The 16,990-nt window shown below is 41.7% G+C and overlaps 1 protein-coding gene across 6 annotated transcripts in view; it reads left to right on the top strand.

Annotated features, from left to right (window-relative positions):
- TUBD1 (tubulin delta 1) overlaps positions 1 to 16,048 on the top strand; it is a 44,001-nt gene extending 27,953 nt beyond the window's left edge. For 4 of the 6 annotated variants that reach the window (XM_055327329.1, XM_055327301.1, XM_055327311.1 and 1 more), the window contains exon 9: positions 1,661 to 2,656. In XM_055327329.1, the coding sequence (XP_055183304.1) occupies positions 1,661 to 1,763 (103 nt within the window). In that variant the 3' untranslated portion in view covers positions 1,764 to 2,656. Of the gene's footprint in view, positions 1 to 1,660; positions 2,657 to 12,188 lie in introns of those variants that run through there. The other 2 variants (XM_055327337.1, XM_055327345.1) reach the window with 2 other exon arrangements.
- The last annotated feature ends 942 nt before the right edge of the window (positions 16,049 to 16,990 follow it).

Raw genomic sequence — 16,990 nt, 5'->3', positions numbered from 1 at the left:
CATTCAACCTGCAGCCTGGAATAATCGTGGCTACCACTATATAGGTGTGAAACTGGGTCATGTTACTTCAGGTGTCATTTTTTTATCTGCACAGTGGGTTTACACTGAGGATATGCAATGATGATTAAATGAGATAATCATGTAAAATTACTTACTACAGTGCTGTTAATTGACTAGAGGATTTGTTTCTGAATGAAATGAAAGTAGAAATTTCATTACAAGGCTGGACAATAAAATAGTTTTCTAAAATAAGATCCTTGGAAGAATGGAAGAGATCCTGATCTTGTTCAGCAAGAAATATTGTGAGTTCAACTCCATCTGCTTTTAAGAAATGTCTACTTGGTACTAAGAAATGTGTTATCAGATTTTCTGACCTTGGCCACGATTACTTAATGTCAAAGGAAAATTCCTCATATCAATGGGCAAGGCCTCTATGATTAGCCAGGATTCCCAAAGGCCCCGCATCCTGCACATGGCCATTCCATAAGCCCACACTCCCAGGACTGCCCTTTCCTAGTATCGTTCTCTTCCCACTCCCATTAAATGGCAGCAGGCCTTCTTACCTCAATTTAATCCATGTCTGCCCTTGATATTCTTTTTAATATGATTTTTCCTTCCTCAGAACATTTTGGGGGTACAGGGTATTAAAAGGGCTACCTAGCATAACTGCAAATTAAGTAAAATCCTTGAGAGACTTCACTTCATTCCTAGAACTGGATGAATGTGTTTCTGCAGTTTCAAGGCTTGGGTAAAATTTCTTGGGTACTTTTTAAGAGTTTATATTGATCCCAGTCATCTCTGTAGAGTGTTGAATGTGTGCTGGGTTTGATAACCAAATCTGAATGTGCTTTTTTTTTCCTGTGTGCTGCTTTTTTTTTTTTTTTTTAAGATTTTATTTATTTATTTATTCACGAGAGACAAAGAGAGAGAGGCAGAGACTTAGGCAGAAGGAGAAGCAGGCTCCTCACAGGGATCCTGATGCAGGAGTCGATCCCAGGATCCTGGGATCACAACTTGAGCCAAAGGCAGATGCTCAACCACTGAGCCACAGGTGCCCCTTCCCATGTGCTTCTTACTGTCACTCTCTTGGACACTAAAAAAGACAGGGAGCTTGACATAAACTTTCAGTTTGTGACTCTTTGGAATAAACATTAAAGCAAATATAAAACATTTAAGATGGGGATCCCTGGGTGGCTCAGCAGTTTAGCGCCTTCGGCCCAGGGCGTGATCCTGGAGACCCGGGATGGAGTCCCACATCGGGCTCCCTGCAGGGAGCCTGCTTCTCCCTCTGCATCTCTCATGAATAAATAAATAAAATCTTTAAAAAAAAAAAACATTTAAGAGAGTATGCCATCTTCAAATATTCGGATCTGGGATCCCTGGGTGGCGCAGCGGTTTGGCGCCTGCCTTTGGCCCAGGGCGCGATCCTGGAGACCCCGGATCGAATCCCACGTTGGGCTCCCGGTGCATGGAGCCTGCTTCTCCCTCTGCCTGTGTCTCTGCCTCTCTCTCTCTCTGTGTGACTATCATAAATAAATAAAAATTAAAAAAAAAAACAACAAATATTCAGATCTAGGAAAGTTCTATTTATTGTTTGATTTTAAGAGTTATTCATTTGCCTGAGAATCTTATATTTTACATTTTCTGTTTCTTTCACCAGAGCCTACATTCATCAGTACACAAAATTTGGAATTGAAGAAGAGGACTTTTTGGACAGTTTCACTTTGTTAGAACAGGTTGTGGCCAGTTACTGCAACCTTTAATCTTTTTTTTTAATATTTTATTTATTTATTCATGAGAGACAGAGAGAGAGAGGCAGAGACAGGCAGAGGGAGAAGCAGGCTTCATGCAGGGAGCCCGACGTGGGACTCAATCCCGGGTCTCCAGGATCACACCCTGGGCTGCAGGCGGCACTAAACCGCTGCGCCACCAGGGCTACCCATGCAACCTCTAATCTTGAACAAAGGAGAAAAAGTATCTTAAGTCATTTTCAGGCTAAAATATTTTTAATAGTACTTTTTCTGAAAGGTTTTCGTATCTCTACCTTAAAGGAACAAAGTCAAATGCCATTTTCTTTGGCTTACTATGACCACAGAAAAGGAGGAAAACGTTTTAAATAGAGACATCAACATCATGTTTTCAATGAAAATGTCTGCTTGATATTTTCATTTGTAAGAAAGAAATTGGTGCTCCTGTAAAGAAATTTGGAAACATTTTGCTGAGATGTTGGAACTCTGGAAGTATGCAAAAAAAGGGAATATTCTGTTTTGTTCCCATGTTTCTAACTCTTCCTTTTTTATTCCAAAAAGGATTCACTAAAATAACAGCTAAACTTTCACCACACAATGTGAAGCTAAGAAATTGCAGTTCTGCTTTTAATTGAAGTTAGTGCTTTGAACCACAGGGTGGAGCAATTGTCAAAGGCTAGATTTATAAATACCTCGAATATTTTATTCTCTAACAGATTTTCCACTTGAAGCAGCTATTTAAAAAGAGATCTCAGATTTTGTTAATAAATGTATATCATGGGATCCCTGGGTGGCGCAGCGGTTTGGCGCCTGCCTTTGGCCCAGGGCGCGATCCTGGAGACCCCGGATCGAATCCCACATCGGGCTCCCGGTTCATGGGGCCTGCTTCTCCCTCTGCCTGTGTCTCTGCCTCTGCCTCTCTCTCTCTCTCTCTCTCTCTGTGTGACTATCATAAATAAATAAATAAATAAATAAATAAATAAATAAATAAATAAATAAATAAATAAATAAATAAATAAAATGTATATCATGCTTACATACAAAAGTAAGTTAAAAAAAAGTAAGTAAATGTTTGCTTTTCTTAAATTTTCTAGGCATCAGAAAATTGGGTCAGTTTTTCTCTGAGATCTTGAAATGCAAGAGCAGAGAAACTTTTTATTCAACTAGTGCTTTCAGATTACTTATAGGTATTCAGCTGGCGTGGAAACTGTGCTCATCAGTAAAAGGGTAAGAGCTTTCACCAGAATTTCATGAAATTGAGAAAATTATCACCAAGGAAATATTGTCCTTGATGAAACTGACACATAGAGATGTGAGTTTCACTCAGAAGGACAAAACACACTTGGAAATTGGCAACTGAGTTTGAGGGTAATTGTGTACTTCTGTAAAATACATCACATGCAGTGTATTAGTAAATGTAAAATAGGAAACAAATAGGAACATTTGCCCCTTCTGCCAAATCTACCAGTGGTGATTTATTTTTATATGGAAAAATGACAGTTCACATCTTCACTGGTTTCTTTCTTTTCTTTCCATATGGAAATGATTACTTTTTTGCTGTTTTTCTTATCAACTGTTGCTATGATTAAAATTCTGAGCCATATCTTATTTCTAAGGAATGTAAAAGTGGTCTGTTCAACCACTAAAAAGGCACACCCCTGTGCTGTACTTTGTTAACACAGTATACTTGAAAAATACTCAGATAATTATTTTTACAAAATAAAGTTAAAAATAATTGTTTTACATTGAAACATCCAAAGACTGAAAAAATTTCCCAAACTGAACCAGCATTAAATGAAGATCTGGAGCTCACCAGGGGTTAAGCTGATTCTGAGGCATCTGCTAGAAGTGAAGCTTAAAGAAAGTCATAAGAATAAATCATTTTATTAAGATTTTATTTATCTATTTATTCATGAAACACACAGAGAGAGGCGGAGACACAGGCAGAGGAGAAGCAGGCTCCCCATGGGGAGCCCGATGCAGAATTCAATCCCAGGACCACGATTTGAGCCAAAGGCAGACACTCAACCACTGAGCCACCCAGGCATCCCAGTATAAATCATTTTATATTTAAGAAAGAAATTCATGAGGTACCAAAGGGACAAGTTTATTTCTAATTTGGTGACTCATGGAGTCAATGGCAGGTGAATATTAGAAGAAAGCCCCAATTAGACACAGCTCTGGGTCTATTCACTTATACGAATAGAGCCTTTTTTTTTTTTTAAGATTTTATTTATTCATGACAGACACACAGAGAGAGACAGAGTCACAGGCAGAGGGAGAAGCAGGCTACATGCAGGGAGCCCGATGTGGGACTCCATCCTGGGTCTCCAGGATCACGCCCTGAGCTGAAGGCAGACGCTAAACCACTGAGCCACCCAGGGATCCCCCCAAATAGAGCCTTTTTTATGATCCACAACACAACTGCATTATTTGATGCATGTAGATACCTAAATATTTGCAGACTTGTTTTAAACATTTCCATGGAAAATTTATTTTGGTCTGTTTGGAGTAACAAAAAATTTTTGCTATTAGAGTTGTGATTTTAACTTAAAAATTAGGGCACCTGGGTGGCTCAGTCGGTTGGGTGTCTGCCTTTGGCTCAGGTCGTGGTCCTGGGATCCTGGGATCGAGTCCCACATTGGGCTCCCTGCGGGGAGCTTGCTTCTCCTTCTGCCTGTGTCTCTGCCTCTCTCTCTCTCTCTCTCTCTGTGTGTGTTTCTTATGAGTAAATGAATAAAATTAAAAAAAAAAACAACAAAAAAGCTGATGCCAAAGCTTCAAGATAAGGGATGTCACTGAAAATGTACTCTATGTAGAGAAAACGGCCAGTCAGCAGTCAGGACAACATTAGAATCATAACTTCCTGGGCAGATAGACCCAGAAGCTTTGACCTTGTAATATATTAGATTACTGGGTAACTGGAGTACTACGTTTCACTCACATTATCCCACAGACCTGGGATGTACCCCTGCTAGGCAGTAAGTAAGTGTAAAATCAAACTACTTTTTTCAAGTCCTTTCACACTCCTTCATTTGTGCTTTTTTTTTTTTTTTAAGGTTTTATTTATTTATTCTTGAGAGAGACAGAGAGAGGGAGGCAGAGACAGGCAGAGGGAAAAGCAGGCTCCATACAGGGAGCCCAACACAGGACTCAATCCCAAGACTCCAGGATCAGGCCTGAGCTGAAGGCGGCGCTAAACCACTGAGCCACCCAGGCTGCCCTCATTTGTGCTTTTGTCAAGAGTTTTTTAAGCTGTAGAACATGTTTGGTCCCATTCATTCCCTCTTGCTTCTAGCTTTGCCCCTGCCAACACTATCCAATCTGCAACATCTTTCTCCTTTGTTACTTAGATCTTAGTGAATGTATCCACAATTCACTGTTCTTAGTTCATTCATTCAATCAGTATCTAGTATGTGCCAGGCACTGACCTAGATGTTAAGGATGTAGAGGTTAATACCACATAGTCTAAATGAAAAAACCTTACAGTGTAGCTGAGTTTCTCTGAATGTCCTGATGCCTCCAATCCTAGCTTCCTAATTATTACTTATCTTCCCTGTATCCATGTTCGACTTTTTTTTACAGGAAAGATGTAGTACAGGGAACAACAAACTGGGAGCTCTGGTCTGGGCTTTAAATTTGTCTGAAACACCTCCTCTCACTGGCTCTGTAGACTCTTCTGCAGTGTGCATACCAGTGATTCTTCTCCTGACCGCCATGTTTATCACACTTGAAATCCTGTCCAAAATTTTGTTTTAAAACATGCTCCATATGTTCCTATCACAGTATTCTCTCCCCATGAGCCCAAAGTTTGGCAGTCAACCCTTTCTTGTTCTTTAACCTACCTACCAAATATGGCTTTACTCACTAACTTGTCATTTTTGGCAAATAATCAATTATTTAAGCGATGTTTGCTCATCTGTATCGATCACATTGTTTTCTATGGGTTTTAGGGGATGTGAGAGCTAAAAAAATCTGGCTTTACATATCTAATTAAATAATTTCCTACTCCTATACTCTGAAATGTCTCAGATCATGCAATGTCCGCCTTATTAATAAATGGAATCCCCTTTCCACCAGCCAGAATGCTTGCACAAGAAGTTAAGATAAACAATGTAAATATTTCCAGTTTCTGGGCAACACAGTGTGGAGTCAGTGTTGTAGAAGATACGGCATTTAAGGGAGAAGAGGGTAAAAAGAAAATCCCAATGATTTAGATCCCAGGGAGCCAGTGACAGGAACAGATAAAAAGGAAGGTTGATGCCCCCCCCCCCAAGAATTGCTTACAAGCAAAGAATAGCTTACAAGCATTAAAAAAAAAAAAAAAAAAAGACTTGATGGTTTCTGAATTATGGAATTTACCTAAAGATGAAAAATCTAAGAATATAGCTTAAAAAGAAACAGTAAGCTAAATAACGTGTCATCTAGTAAATAATTCTCTTACCTGAATTTATCTCCTTTGCTAATGATGGAGCCAGTAAGATGAACACTATTATGGCTTATCTAATTATATACATGGTGAGTACACAAAAATTCAAAGATTCTGTACCTGTGCTGTCCAGTAAGGTGCCATGTGCAGCTAGTGCTCTAAGTATAAAATACATGTTGGGTTTTGAAGACGGTATGAATAAAATAATGTACAATATAAATACTTTTAATTAGCTGTTGAAATGATATTTTGGACATATTGAGTTTATTATTCAAATTGGTATACTTGGGACACCTGGGTGGCTCAGCAGTTGAGTGTCTGCCTTCAGCCCAGGGTATGATCCTGGGGTCCCATGATCAAGTCCCATGTCGGGCTCCCTGCATGGAGCCTGCTTCTTCCTCTGCCTATGTGTCTGCCTCTCTCTCTCTCTGCATGTGTGTCTCTCATGAATAAATAAAATCTTTAAGAAAACAAAAAACAACCCAAATTGGTATACGTGGTTTTTTTTTTTACATTTTATTTATTTATTTGTTTGTTTATTTATTTATTTATTTTTACATTTTAAAATGTAGCTACTAAGGTTTTATGTTTTTTTTTTTTTAATTTATGATAGTCATACAGAGAGAGAGAGAGGCAGAGACATAGGCAGAGGGAGAAGCAGGCTCCATGCACCGGGAGCCTGACATGGGATTTGATCCCGGGTCTCCAGGATCCCGCCCTGGGCCAAAGGCAGGCGCCAAACCGCTGTGCCACCCAGGGATCCCGCTTCTAAAGTTTTTAAATTAGATATATGGCTTGAATTATATTTCTAATGGACAGGGCTATTCTAGACACTTCAGGAGCAAAGGCCTGGGAACTATAGGTACGGGAGTTGAACAAGGCTGATCCTTATTAAGTGAGAGATCATGGGAACATGATAGTAAGAAACATGACATAAGGCAAAAGATGGAAGTTTCCTTTTTGGAAAAAAAAAAAAAAAAGGACTTTGCTTAAGCTCCACTCATGTAAACGGTATGAAGAAGGCAGGATGTGAGCTTAATTCAACAAACATCCATTAATCACCTGTAAGGAGAGACAGTGCCAGGATAGGCAGATTTAAAAAATGAGTTAGGGGATCCCTGGGTGGCTCAGCGGTTTGGCGCCTGCCTTCGGCCCAGGGTCTAATCCTGGAGACCCAGGATCAAGTCCCATGTAGGGCTCCCCGCATGGAGCCTGCTTCTCCCTCTGCCTGTGTCTCTGCCTCTCTCTCTCTCTCATGAATAAATAAAATCTTAAAAAAAAAAAAAAGTTAAACCTGGCCTCTGTCCTTAAGGAGTTCACCATTTGGTAAATTCTTTGCTGCAAAGCATATATCTGGTTCATAGTAGAGATTATAGATTAATATAAATGTCTAAAAAACACTGCCTTGGGTTGCCTGGGTGGCTCAGTTGGTTAAGCATCTGCCTTCAGCTCAGCGCCTGATCCCAGGGTCCTGGGATCAAGCCCCTCTGCCTCTTCTACCCTCATTCTCTCTCTCTCTCTCCCATTCTCTCTTGCTCTGTCAGAGAACCAGGCTCTCCCCTGAGCAGGGAGCCTGATGCGGGGCTCCATCCCAGGACCCTGAGATCATGACCTGAGCAGAAGGCAGACGCTTAACTGAACCACCCAGGTGCCCCATAAATAAAATCTTCATTTTTTTGTCTCTGAGCCATCTTATACAAAAGACCCACTTAAGACAATATAAACTCAATATATTGAGAATGAAGAAATGCCTTTGTAAGTCCTTGCCTAAAATCTAAACTCCTGGTCCCGGAATTCCAAGACTTCTAGTTTGGCCACTCCCACTGTTCCCTTTACTTATGCTTCAGTAGCCAAGACAAACAGAAATGGCTGTTAAATGTTATGAAAACCACACAGATTTGTCTGTATGGTTCTGTTTAATTTTGTTCAGACAGGGATGGAGCGGTCTATCACTAACCTGAAGATACTGAGAGGTGACCCAGTGATCCTGGCTGCCCCTGCTTTGCCCCTTCTCCCAGGCCCCCAAAACCAAGAAAAATGGGGGGAGCTCAGAGCATTTTTGAAAGGATACATATTAAATATCATAGTAATTTCTCTGGGGGAGTACTAGTCTCAGAAGATTTCCTTTTTATATTGTGCATTTCTTCTGCATATAAATATATATTTTTTAAGTAAACTCTTTGCTCAGTGTAGGGCTCAAACTCATGACCATGAGATCAAGAGTCGCATGCTCTTGCAACTAAGCCACCCAGGCACCCAGCATATTTTTATTTTAAACAAAGCTTTAAAAAACCCAGTGTAGGGCAGCCCTGGTGGCTCAGCGGTTTAGCGCCGCCTTCAGCCCAGGGTGTGATCCTGGAGACCTGGGATCGAGTCCCACATCGGGTTCCCTGCGTGGAGCCTGCTTCTCCCTCTGCCTGTGTCTCTGCCTCTCTCTCTCTCTCTGTGTCTCTCATGAATAAATAAATAAAATCTTTTAAAAAAAAATAAAAAATAAAAACCCATTGTAAAGGGAACGCTTGGGTGGCTCATGGGTTGAGCATCTGCCTTCAGCTCAGGGTATGATCCTGGGATTGGGGATCGAGTCCCACATCGGGCTCCCTGTGGGAAGCCTACTTCTCCCTCTGCCTAGGTCTCTGCCTCTCTCTGTGTCTCTCTGTATGAATAAATAATAAAAAATAAATCTTAAAAAAAAGTGTAAAGATAAAATAATCCAAATGATTTTTAAAAGGGTATTAACAACTGGAGACAGTTTGAAGAATGGAGGAATATGTTAAACGAATCAGAAGGCAGTAACAAGCAGTGGAAGTAGTAAGCAGCATCATTGTTCTGTTAACTATCACATAAATAGGTGTAGAAATTACAGGATGCTCCATGTATGTTTAGGGAACAAACAGGAGGAAGGGGGAAATGAAGGACTAACTTTGGAGTCCTACTATATCAACATGTCCTTCTAATGAACACACTGCCTATTGCAGGGAAGACTAGTAAGTATATCTCACATACACACACAGTCTGGGAGTAGCCTAAAAAGCACCCTAAAATGTAGGGTAGCTTTTGTATATGAAAGAACTTTTTACAATTAAAAAAATTTTTTTTTTAATTTATTTGTTTGAGAGAGAGAGAGAGAGAGGCAGAGGGAGAAGCAGGCTCCATGCAGGGAGCCTGACGCGGAACTCTATCCCAGGTCTCCAGGATCACATCCCGGGCCAAAGGCGGCGCTAAACCGCTAAGCCACCTGGGCTGCCCTAATTTTTAAAAAATTTTAAGTAATCACTGTATCCAAGTGGGCTTGAACCCACAACCCTGAAATCAAGAGTCACATGCTCCACTTACAGCTAGACACCCCTTACGTTGTTTCTTGAGACATTTTTGGTCTTTAAGATTTTATTTATTCAACAGAGCATAAGCACAAGCAAGGGAAGAAGCAGAGGGAGAAGCAGGCTCTCAGGGAGCCCAACACGGGGTTCGATCCCAGGACCCCTAGATCATGACCTGACTTGAAGGCAGATGCTTAACAGACTGAGCCTAACCAGGTGCCCCGAGACTTTTTTTTGTCTTTAAAAGTAATTTCTACACCCAACATGGTGTTTGAAATCACAACCCCAAGATCAAAAGATGCTCTACTGACCGGAGCCAGCCAGGCACCTCTGTATGAAAGAACTTTTTACTTCCTCCTTGCAGAGAACAGGGATGTCTTTTATGTTCCAATGGATTATGTTTGAAGAAGGATATGTAGAGCATCAGAAAATTTCTTTGACTAGAGGCTCTACATTTTTCTAAAACCACTATTTTCAGCTTCCTTTTTCTCTTCTGAAATTGTGCAAAGCACTCCTACATACATGCTTTTACTAGATTGCATCTCATTATGTCTGATACCATCAGAAAGCCAGGAACAGTGACACCCCAATTCTCCCAGGCTTCAAAAACTGCACACCCACCTAAGATTGGAATACTCAAGTTTTGTACCTCTCTTCTCCACCAAAGGATCATACACAAGTAGATCTCTTCTTCTGAACTCTCCCGCTCCTGGTGAGTGGTGTAATTGTGGTCATATGTCATTTATTCTGAACTCCTAGCCAGCCAACTTCAATAAGCGTAACTAATTTATTGAAACATGTAAACAACCCCAGCACCAAAGCAGCCAAATGGAAAGCCGCCTTGACCACATGCTCTAGAAGGTGTAATAAAGCCATGATTCTGCCTTTTGGCTTGGCAAAGGCAGTTGGGAGGATGCCCTCATACTTTCTTGGGAATACTCATGACATCTGGGCTCTAGGTGGCTGCCACTGCTGTCTAGGCTAGCACTCCTGGAATCTTGGACTCCAGTAGAAATATACAGGAAATCACATTGCCAAACTTTTCTCCTTATAAAGACAATCTATCCAGGAACTAGCATCCTCCCAGTTTTCATAGGGAGGAACCATTCATTAAGCAAGCAGGATACAACTGGGGTGAGGAATTTTAAAGCAGTTTCCTGTGGCCCCGAGGTCTGGTTACAATGCCATCTTTTCAAGAACAGTGCTACATAACAACAATAAGGCTTAGATGATCACTTACGGGAAAGTATAAGGGACATATTACTCTAGAGAATTCTCTGAAAAAAGAATTCCAGTTTATTCTCTGACAAGTCACAAAGAGGTATAATGGATAGCAAACTCACCTGTTTAGGAGTTAGAAATCCTGAGATAGGGGCACCTGGGTGGCCCAGTGGTTGAATGTCTGCCTTTGGCTCAGGTCATGATCCTGGACTCTTGGGATCAAGTTCCACATCAAGCTCCTCACAGGAAGCCTGCTTCTCCTTCTGCCTGTGTCTCTGCCTCGCTCTGTCTCTCATGAATAAATGAATAAAATCTTAAAAAAAAAGAAAAAAGAAACCTTGAGATACAGACCCATGCTGGGCAGTACCTTCCCTCTGCATGTTTGGAACAGACCATCATTTCTGTCTCTCAAACTTGCACCTCCTCCTGTATTCCTGGCTTGGTGATGGATCAGCACTGTTGTCTTCTCAGGTTCCTTCTTGACTTCTTCACCTCCTTTACTCTGGCCTCGCCTAGTAACCTGGTATGTCGACTCAGGTAGCCTCCCCTGTCTGCTTCTCCACTGCAATTTCACCTAGACCACTGCAACATTCATGCAGCAAACACTGTGAGCTTACCAAGTGCCAGGCCAACGGTGAACAATGGAGAGCACGACGGTGCCTGCCCTTACAGGGCTTATGTTCTAGTGGAGGAAGAGCAAAAACTGGAAAACAGATAAACTACTTGTGAGTTATGCAGGTGCTTTAAAGGATACAAAATGTGGCTAAGAATAACGGGCGGGTGGACTGACTTTAGGTGGCTCTCTTCTCCCCACCAAACACAGAGCTCTCCCACTTGTGCTTTCCTGCTGTCTCAGAAGGCTTTCTCTGGTTGAACTACCTTCCCTTTCCCTACTCTAGCTGGCAATTCAAATACCACATCCTCATGAAACCTTTCCTGATCCTTCCCAGTCAGCCATTTTCATCCTCTCCTCAGTTTTTTTTTTTTAAGATTTTATTTATTCATGAGAGACAGAGAGAGAGAGAGAGAGGCAGAGACACAGGCAGAGGGAGAAGCCGACTTGATCCCGGGGCACCAGGATCACACCTTAGGCTGAAGGCGGTGCTAAATCACTGAGCCACCAGCCACTGGGGTTGCCCTCCCCAGTTCTTTTCTTAGCCAGACTTCACCTTACATTGTAGTTACCTGCATATATGTATTATTACCTCTAAGAAGACTCCGAGCTCCTAGAGGGAGAAGATTGTCATTAGCATTGTCTCTTTCCCACAGTACCTTAAACCCATAGAAATTTAAAAAGTGAATTTAAAAATGCCCCCCCCATCCCCACCTGCCCCAATGTGGCTAATGCCACTTTAGCTCTAAATATTTCATAGGGTTATGAAGATCAAGTAAAATTTAACGTGTGAAAGTGCTTTGAAAGAGGAAAAAAGGTCTATACAAATAGAAATTGCTTTGTAATCATAATTACAGCAAACGCCGGACTGGGAACCTGCCCACACAGGATGGCTAAGAATGGAGACGGCTTTTCCAACCTTGTGATATAAGGAAGCACAAAGACTGCTCATCTATTTAAATAGCAAAACTTTTAAGGCTCTGGGCTTGATTTTCTGTTGTCTCTTTCTCCATTGCCTGTGATTACAAGATGAAACAAGTATGTAGACAACAAACAAGCTTGGACTTCTGTCCTGGACTTTTCTGTAGAACTGAATGTTTAAGAGCCAGAATGCTTAGGTTTGAATCCTTTTCCTGCATCCTTCCTTCCTACACCAAACTACTAAACTTCTCTACCTTAATTTTCTCAGGGGTCATTGTATGGATTTTAATGTTCAACAATACCAAACAGCACTGAAAACAGCGCCTGGTACAAAGTAAGCAAACAATCATTATCACAGTTACAGTAATCCACTGTACTTCCTGGTAAAGGGCACATCGGGGGAGGTTTCTAGGAGCTAATCTTGATTGCTGGTGTTACATGGTTATGCACAAAGAAATATACCATAGAAGGGCCATGGGAGTGGAGAGGGGCTGATACGATGGTCAGAATGGAGCAGAAGTATCTGAAGAGCCTCAAGAGCCTGGCCACTGTGAGGTGAGGCAGAGAAAGTTTGGTGCTTGTCAGAGGTTTAGGCCTGTCACTCAAGTGAAAGGACCTCTCAAGAGGCTTGGAGGTGCATTAAAAAATGAAAGGCATCCTCTCATTTTTACCTTTCATATTTTATTTATTAAAGATTTTTTTTTTATTTATTCATGAGAGACACACACAGAGAGAGAGGCAGAGACACAGGCAGAGGGAAAAGCAGGCTGGCTCCATGCAGGGAGCCCAACGTGGGACTCGATCCCAGGACTCTAGGACCATGCCCTGGGCCAAAGGCAGATGCTTAACCACTGAGCCACCCAGGGATTTCCAGCTTTCATATTTTTTTAAAAAATATTTTATTTACTTATTCATGAGAGACACAGAGAGGCAGAGGCAGGCTCCCCATGGGGAGCCTGATGTGGGACTTGATCCCAGGACCCTGGGATCATGACCAGAGCCAAAGGCAGACGCTCAACCACTGAGCCACTCAGGCGCCCCGCCCCAGCCTTCTTTTAACTAATGTAAAGAGGTTGAGAACAACATAGTTCTTGGGGTGACTGGTGCACTTGGCTTCTGTACTACTGCTGAGAACCTGAGCTCTTTGTTTCCAACACAGCATGGTGGCCAAAGAAGGACAAGACTAATCTGAACAGTCATTTCCCACCTTCAGGGAAAGGCAGAAGCATCTCTCTTCAAATCTCAAACTGCCTTAAGCCACAGAAATAGATTTTCTTTTTCCCATCGGAAACAGGCTGGGACACACACAATTAAGCAATGCTGTCGGGTTGGTCAGTCAAAAGCGCCTGAAGGAAAAAGCTGCTCATACTCTAACCCCCTAAAAGGGATTCATAGCAACAAAGGGAAATGGCACATTTAGGATAAGGTGGGGAGAGACGTGTGGCATACAAAGCCTTCCTTCTGAGAACAAGGCCTCTCCTGAGGCCTTTAGGTAGAAGGGTATCAAGTCAAGTTGCACTTACCCCCTGGAAACTCTCAAAAGAAGACAGTAACTGTTAGCTGAGATAGATGGCTTGAGGTCCCTCTTAGATGCCCAGAATAAGCCTTCCCCTCAAGAATTCAGGAATGTGGTTTCCAACGCAAATAAAGACTACATTGTAGAAATACTGCTGGAGTGTGTCCAAGCCCTCCCTCTGTCCTTTGAGTCATTTGGAAATAGTTAACAAACGGGTTGAACACCTGGGCTGATTACCCACGAAGGGGATTTCCAGACTCTATCCTGTAAAATCATCTCCTCCCCTCCCAAAGCAATTCTGTTCCATTCTCTCTGAATCTTTGCCCTAAAGACTCCAACAAATTTTCTGATTCTAGGCTTCCTAAGTTAGAGCAGCAACTGCTGCTGACACAAGGAAACAAGGAGCCAAGCAACTTTGTGCTTTTTAAAAAAGTTTATTTTAAATTAAAGGAACAGATGTCCAATGTTTCAAAAAGCCACACATTTGTGGATTTGGCTGACAAACCGTCTAAGCTGCATTTCGTTTCTGTTCCCATAGAGTCAGCCAGCCACTTACAACTGACTCACGCTGGGCCACAGTTTGGGCCGGTCTCCCAACTACACAGAATTAGAATCCCAAATCTCAAATGAATCCAGGGTGTTTGGGTGGAGAGTGGGGGCCATCTAAAATAAAGTTTTTCTTTTAATTTAGTAGTATCAACACCCACACAGCAAACTGTGCAAGGCTAGTAGGTCAAAGAGAATGAGCAAACAGTTGGCACCTGCCTATCCCAGTACCACGCAATTCTAAAGGCAATGAGTAAGCAGCTGTCCAGAACAGGTTTTTATTACAATCTCTTTTATGAGTACTGGTTAAATATGCAAATACATGTAGGTTATTTGCTGCAATTCAAGGCCTCACGCCCAAGGAAATGCATTACCTCAGGTGAACTCCTGGCCTTGCTGGAAAGGGCAGGAATCTAATCCCCTGACTACCAGACACAAATGACTCAATTGATTTTAGAATTTTCAAGTACATTATGTGCTTTCTTCTCATTGTCTTTGAAAATAAAGGAACAAACATTTCAGATGCAACAGTTTTGCTTAGCATTTCACTTACCATGTTTTATGAATACCAGAGAAGCTTTGATCAATGTCAGTTACAAATGGAATGTTTTTTGGCTTTCACAAATGGCTATTAAACTCTTGCTTTGAGGGGTCTGGCTGGCTCAGTCAGTAAAGCATGCGACTCCTGATCTAGGGGTTGTGAGTTCGAGCCCCACATTGGATGTGGAGCCTACTTAAACCCAAATCCCAAATTCCCGCTTAAGTTGTTTTAACTTTTTGTAAGCACATTAAATAACTATGAATAAAATAAACCAAATTTTTTGTTTTTCTAAAAAAAATAAAACTTTTACATCTATTGAGGAAGGTCTTGCCTGACAACTTTTTTTTCTTAACTGTTTTAACTATTTATACCCATCAAACCTCATTGGATATTCTAGATGAAGTTTTTTTTTTTTTTAAGATTTTATTTTATTCATGAGAGACAGAGGCAGAGACAGATGCAGGCTCCCTGCAAGGAGCCCAACATGGGACTCAATCCCAGGACTCCAGAATCATGCCCTGGGCTGAAGGCAGGCCCTAAACTGCTGAGCCACCACGGCATCCCAAGTTGAGGTGTTTCTAACCAGGTATTAAAAGTGGATATTTTATTTTTCCTCTACCTTCGACTTTATTTATTTTTTATTTTTTTAAAGATTTTATTTATTTATTCATGAGAACACACAGAGAGGACTGAGAGAGAGAGGCAGAGACACAGGGAGAGGGAGACGCAGGCTCCATGCAGGGAGCCCGACGTGGGACTGGATCCCGGGTCTCCAGGATCACGACCTGGGCTGAAGGCGGCGCTAAACCGCTGAGCCACCCGGGCTGCCCTACCTTCGACTTTTTTAGTACTAATGTCCTTTTAAAAATAAATTAGGAAACCAACATTTTAAGGTGCTAATGTTAGAAAAGTATTTTCAACTATTTTATAGTAAACTTTGTGTATCTGTGCTTTGTACTTTATGTTGCCTAGCTGGGGGCTTATTTTTACATTTAACAAGGTTTTGGTTTTACCAAGTCAACTGGTTCCTTAATTTCTGCTTTTCTATTAATTTGTATCTTGGGTTTGACATTTTCAGAGTCTATCTACACCATAACAAGGGCATACATGCTAAGAGTATTTAAAAATGTGTGGGCAGCCCGGGTGGCTCAGTTGTTTAGTGCCGCCTGCAGCCTGGGGTGTGATCCTGGAGACCCAGGATTGGGCCCCACATCAGGATACCTGCATGGAGCCTGCTTCTCCCTCTGCCCCTCTCATGAATGAATAAATAAAATCTTTAAAAAAAAGTGTATGTTAGGGCGCCTGACTGGCTTAGTCTGTAGAGGATGCAACTTTCATCTCAGGGTCAGGAGTTGAGCCCCATGCTGGGAGAAGAGCCTACTTCATAAAGTAAATAAGAACACAGGTTTTTGGAGTAAATGTGATGTTCTAATAAAATTCTTCCATGTGGGGCAGCCTGGGTGGCTCAGTAGTTAGAGTGTCTGCCTTTGGCCCAGGGTGTGATTCTGGAGTCCTCCCTGCATAGAGCCGGTTTCTCTCTGCCTCTCTGTGTGGCTCATGAATAAAAATCTTTATTGAAGCCTTAGAACAACCTGGCTATTTCTGTTTTTTTTTTACAGATGAAATCTGGGCTCAGAGTTTAAGAGTTCCTCAAGGTCACCTATACTAGAGGAATAATTGTAAACCACCATTAACACAGACTGTTGCACATGGAGGGAAATGGTTCTGAAGACATGGCTTTTTGACACTATAAAAGGCTGGGAACTCCTATGAGCTCTTTAGACATGGGTCAGTCAAAACACAGTTCACCTCTGGGTACAAAAGGTCAACCGGTTATTCCAATTAGTTTAATGCATTAATTGTACTCAAAGCAATCACTGTTGAGTTGTGAAAGTAAGACAAGCCTCATGCTGTCCTGCTAAAGCTACAGCTAGCATACAGCGCAATGTAAATAACAGGCTGAGCTTGTTTATACAGGAACACTTGCTACTGCAGATACAGAACTAGTGTACTTCAGAAACTTTAGCCTTATCTTTTTCCAATTTTTAGAGAATGAGGGTGGCCATCATCCAGATGAAAGTAAAAATCCCCCTTTCTTTCAAGCCCCACCCTCCAGATTATACATAGTGTAGCAA

This window comes from Nyctereutes procyonoides, unplaced genomic scaffold, assembly GCF_905146905.1.
Source record: "Nyctereutes procyonoides isolate TBG_1078 unplaced genomic scaffold, NYPRO_anot_genome, whole genome shotgun sequence".
In the NCBI taxonomy this organism is placed as follows: domain Eukaryota; kingdom Metazoa; phylum Chordata; class Mammalia; order Carnivora; family Canidae; genus Nyctereutes; species Nyctereutes procyonoides.
Note: the sequence above shows the minus strand (reverse complement) of the source record. Positions and strands in the feature narration are given on the sequence as shown.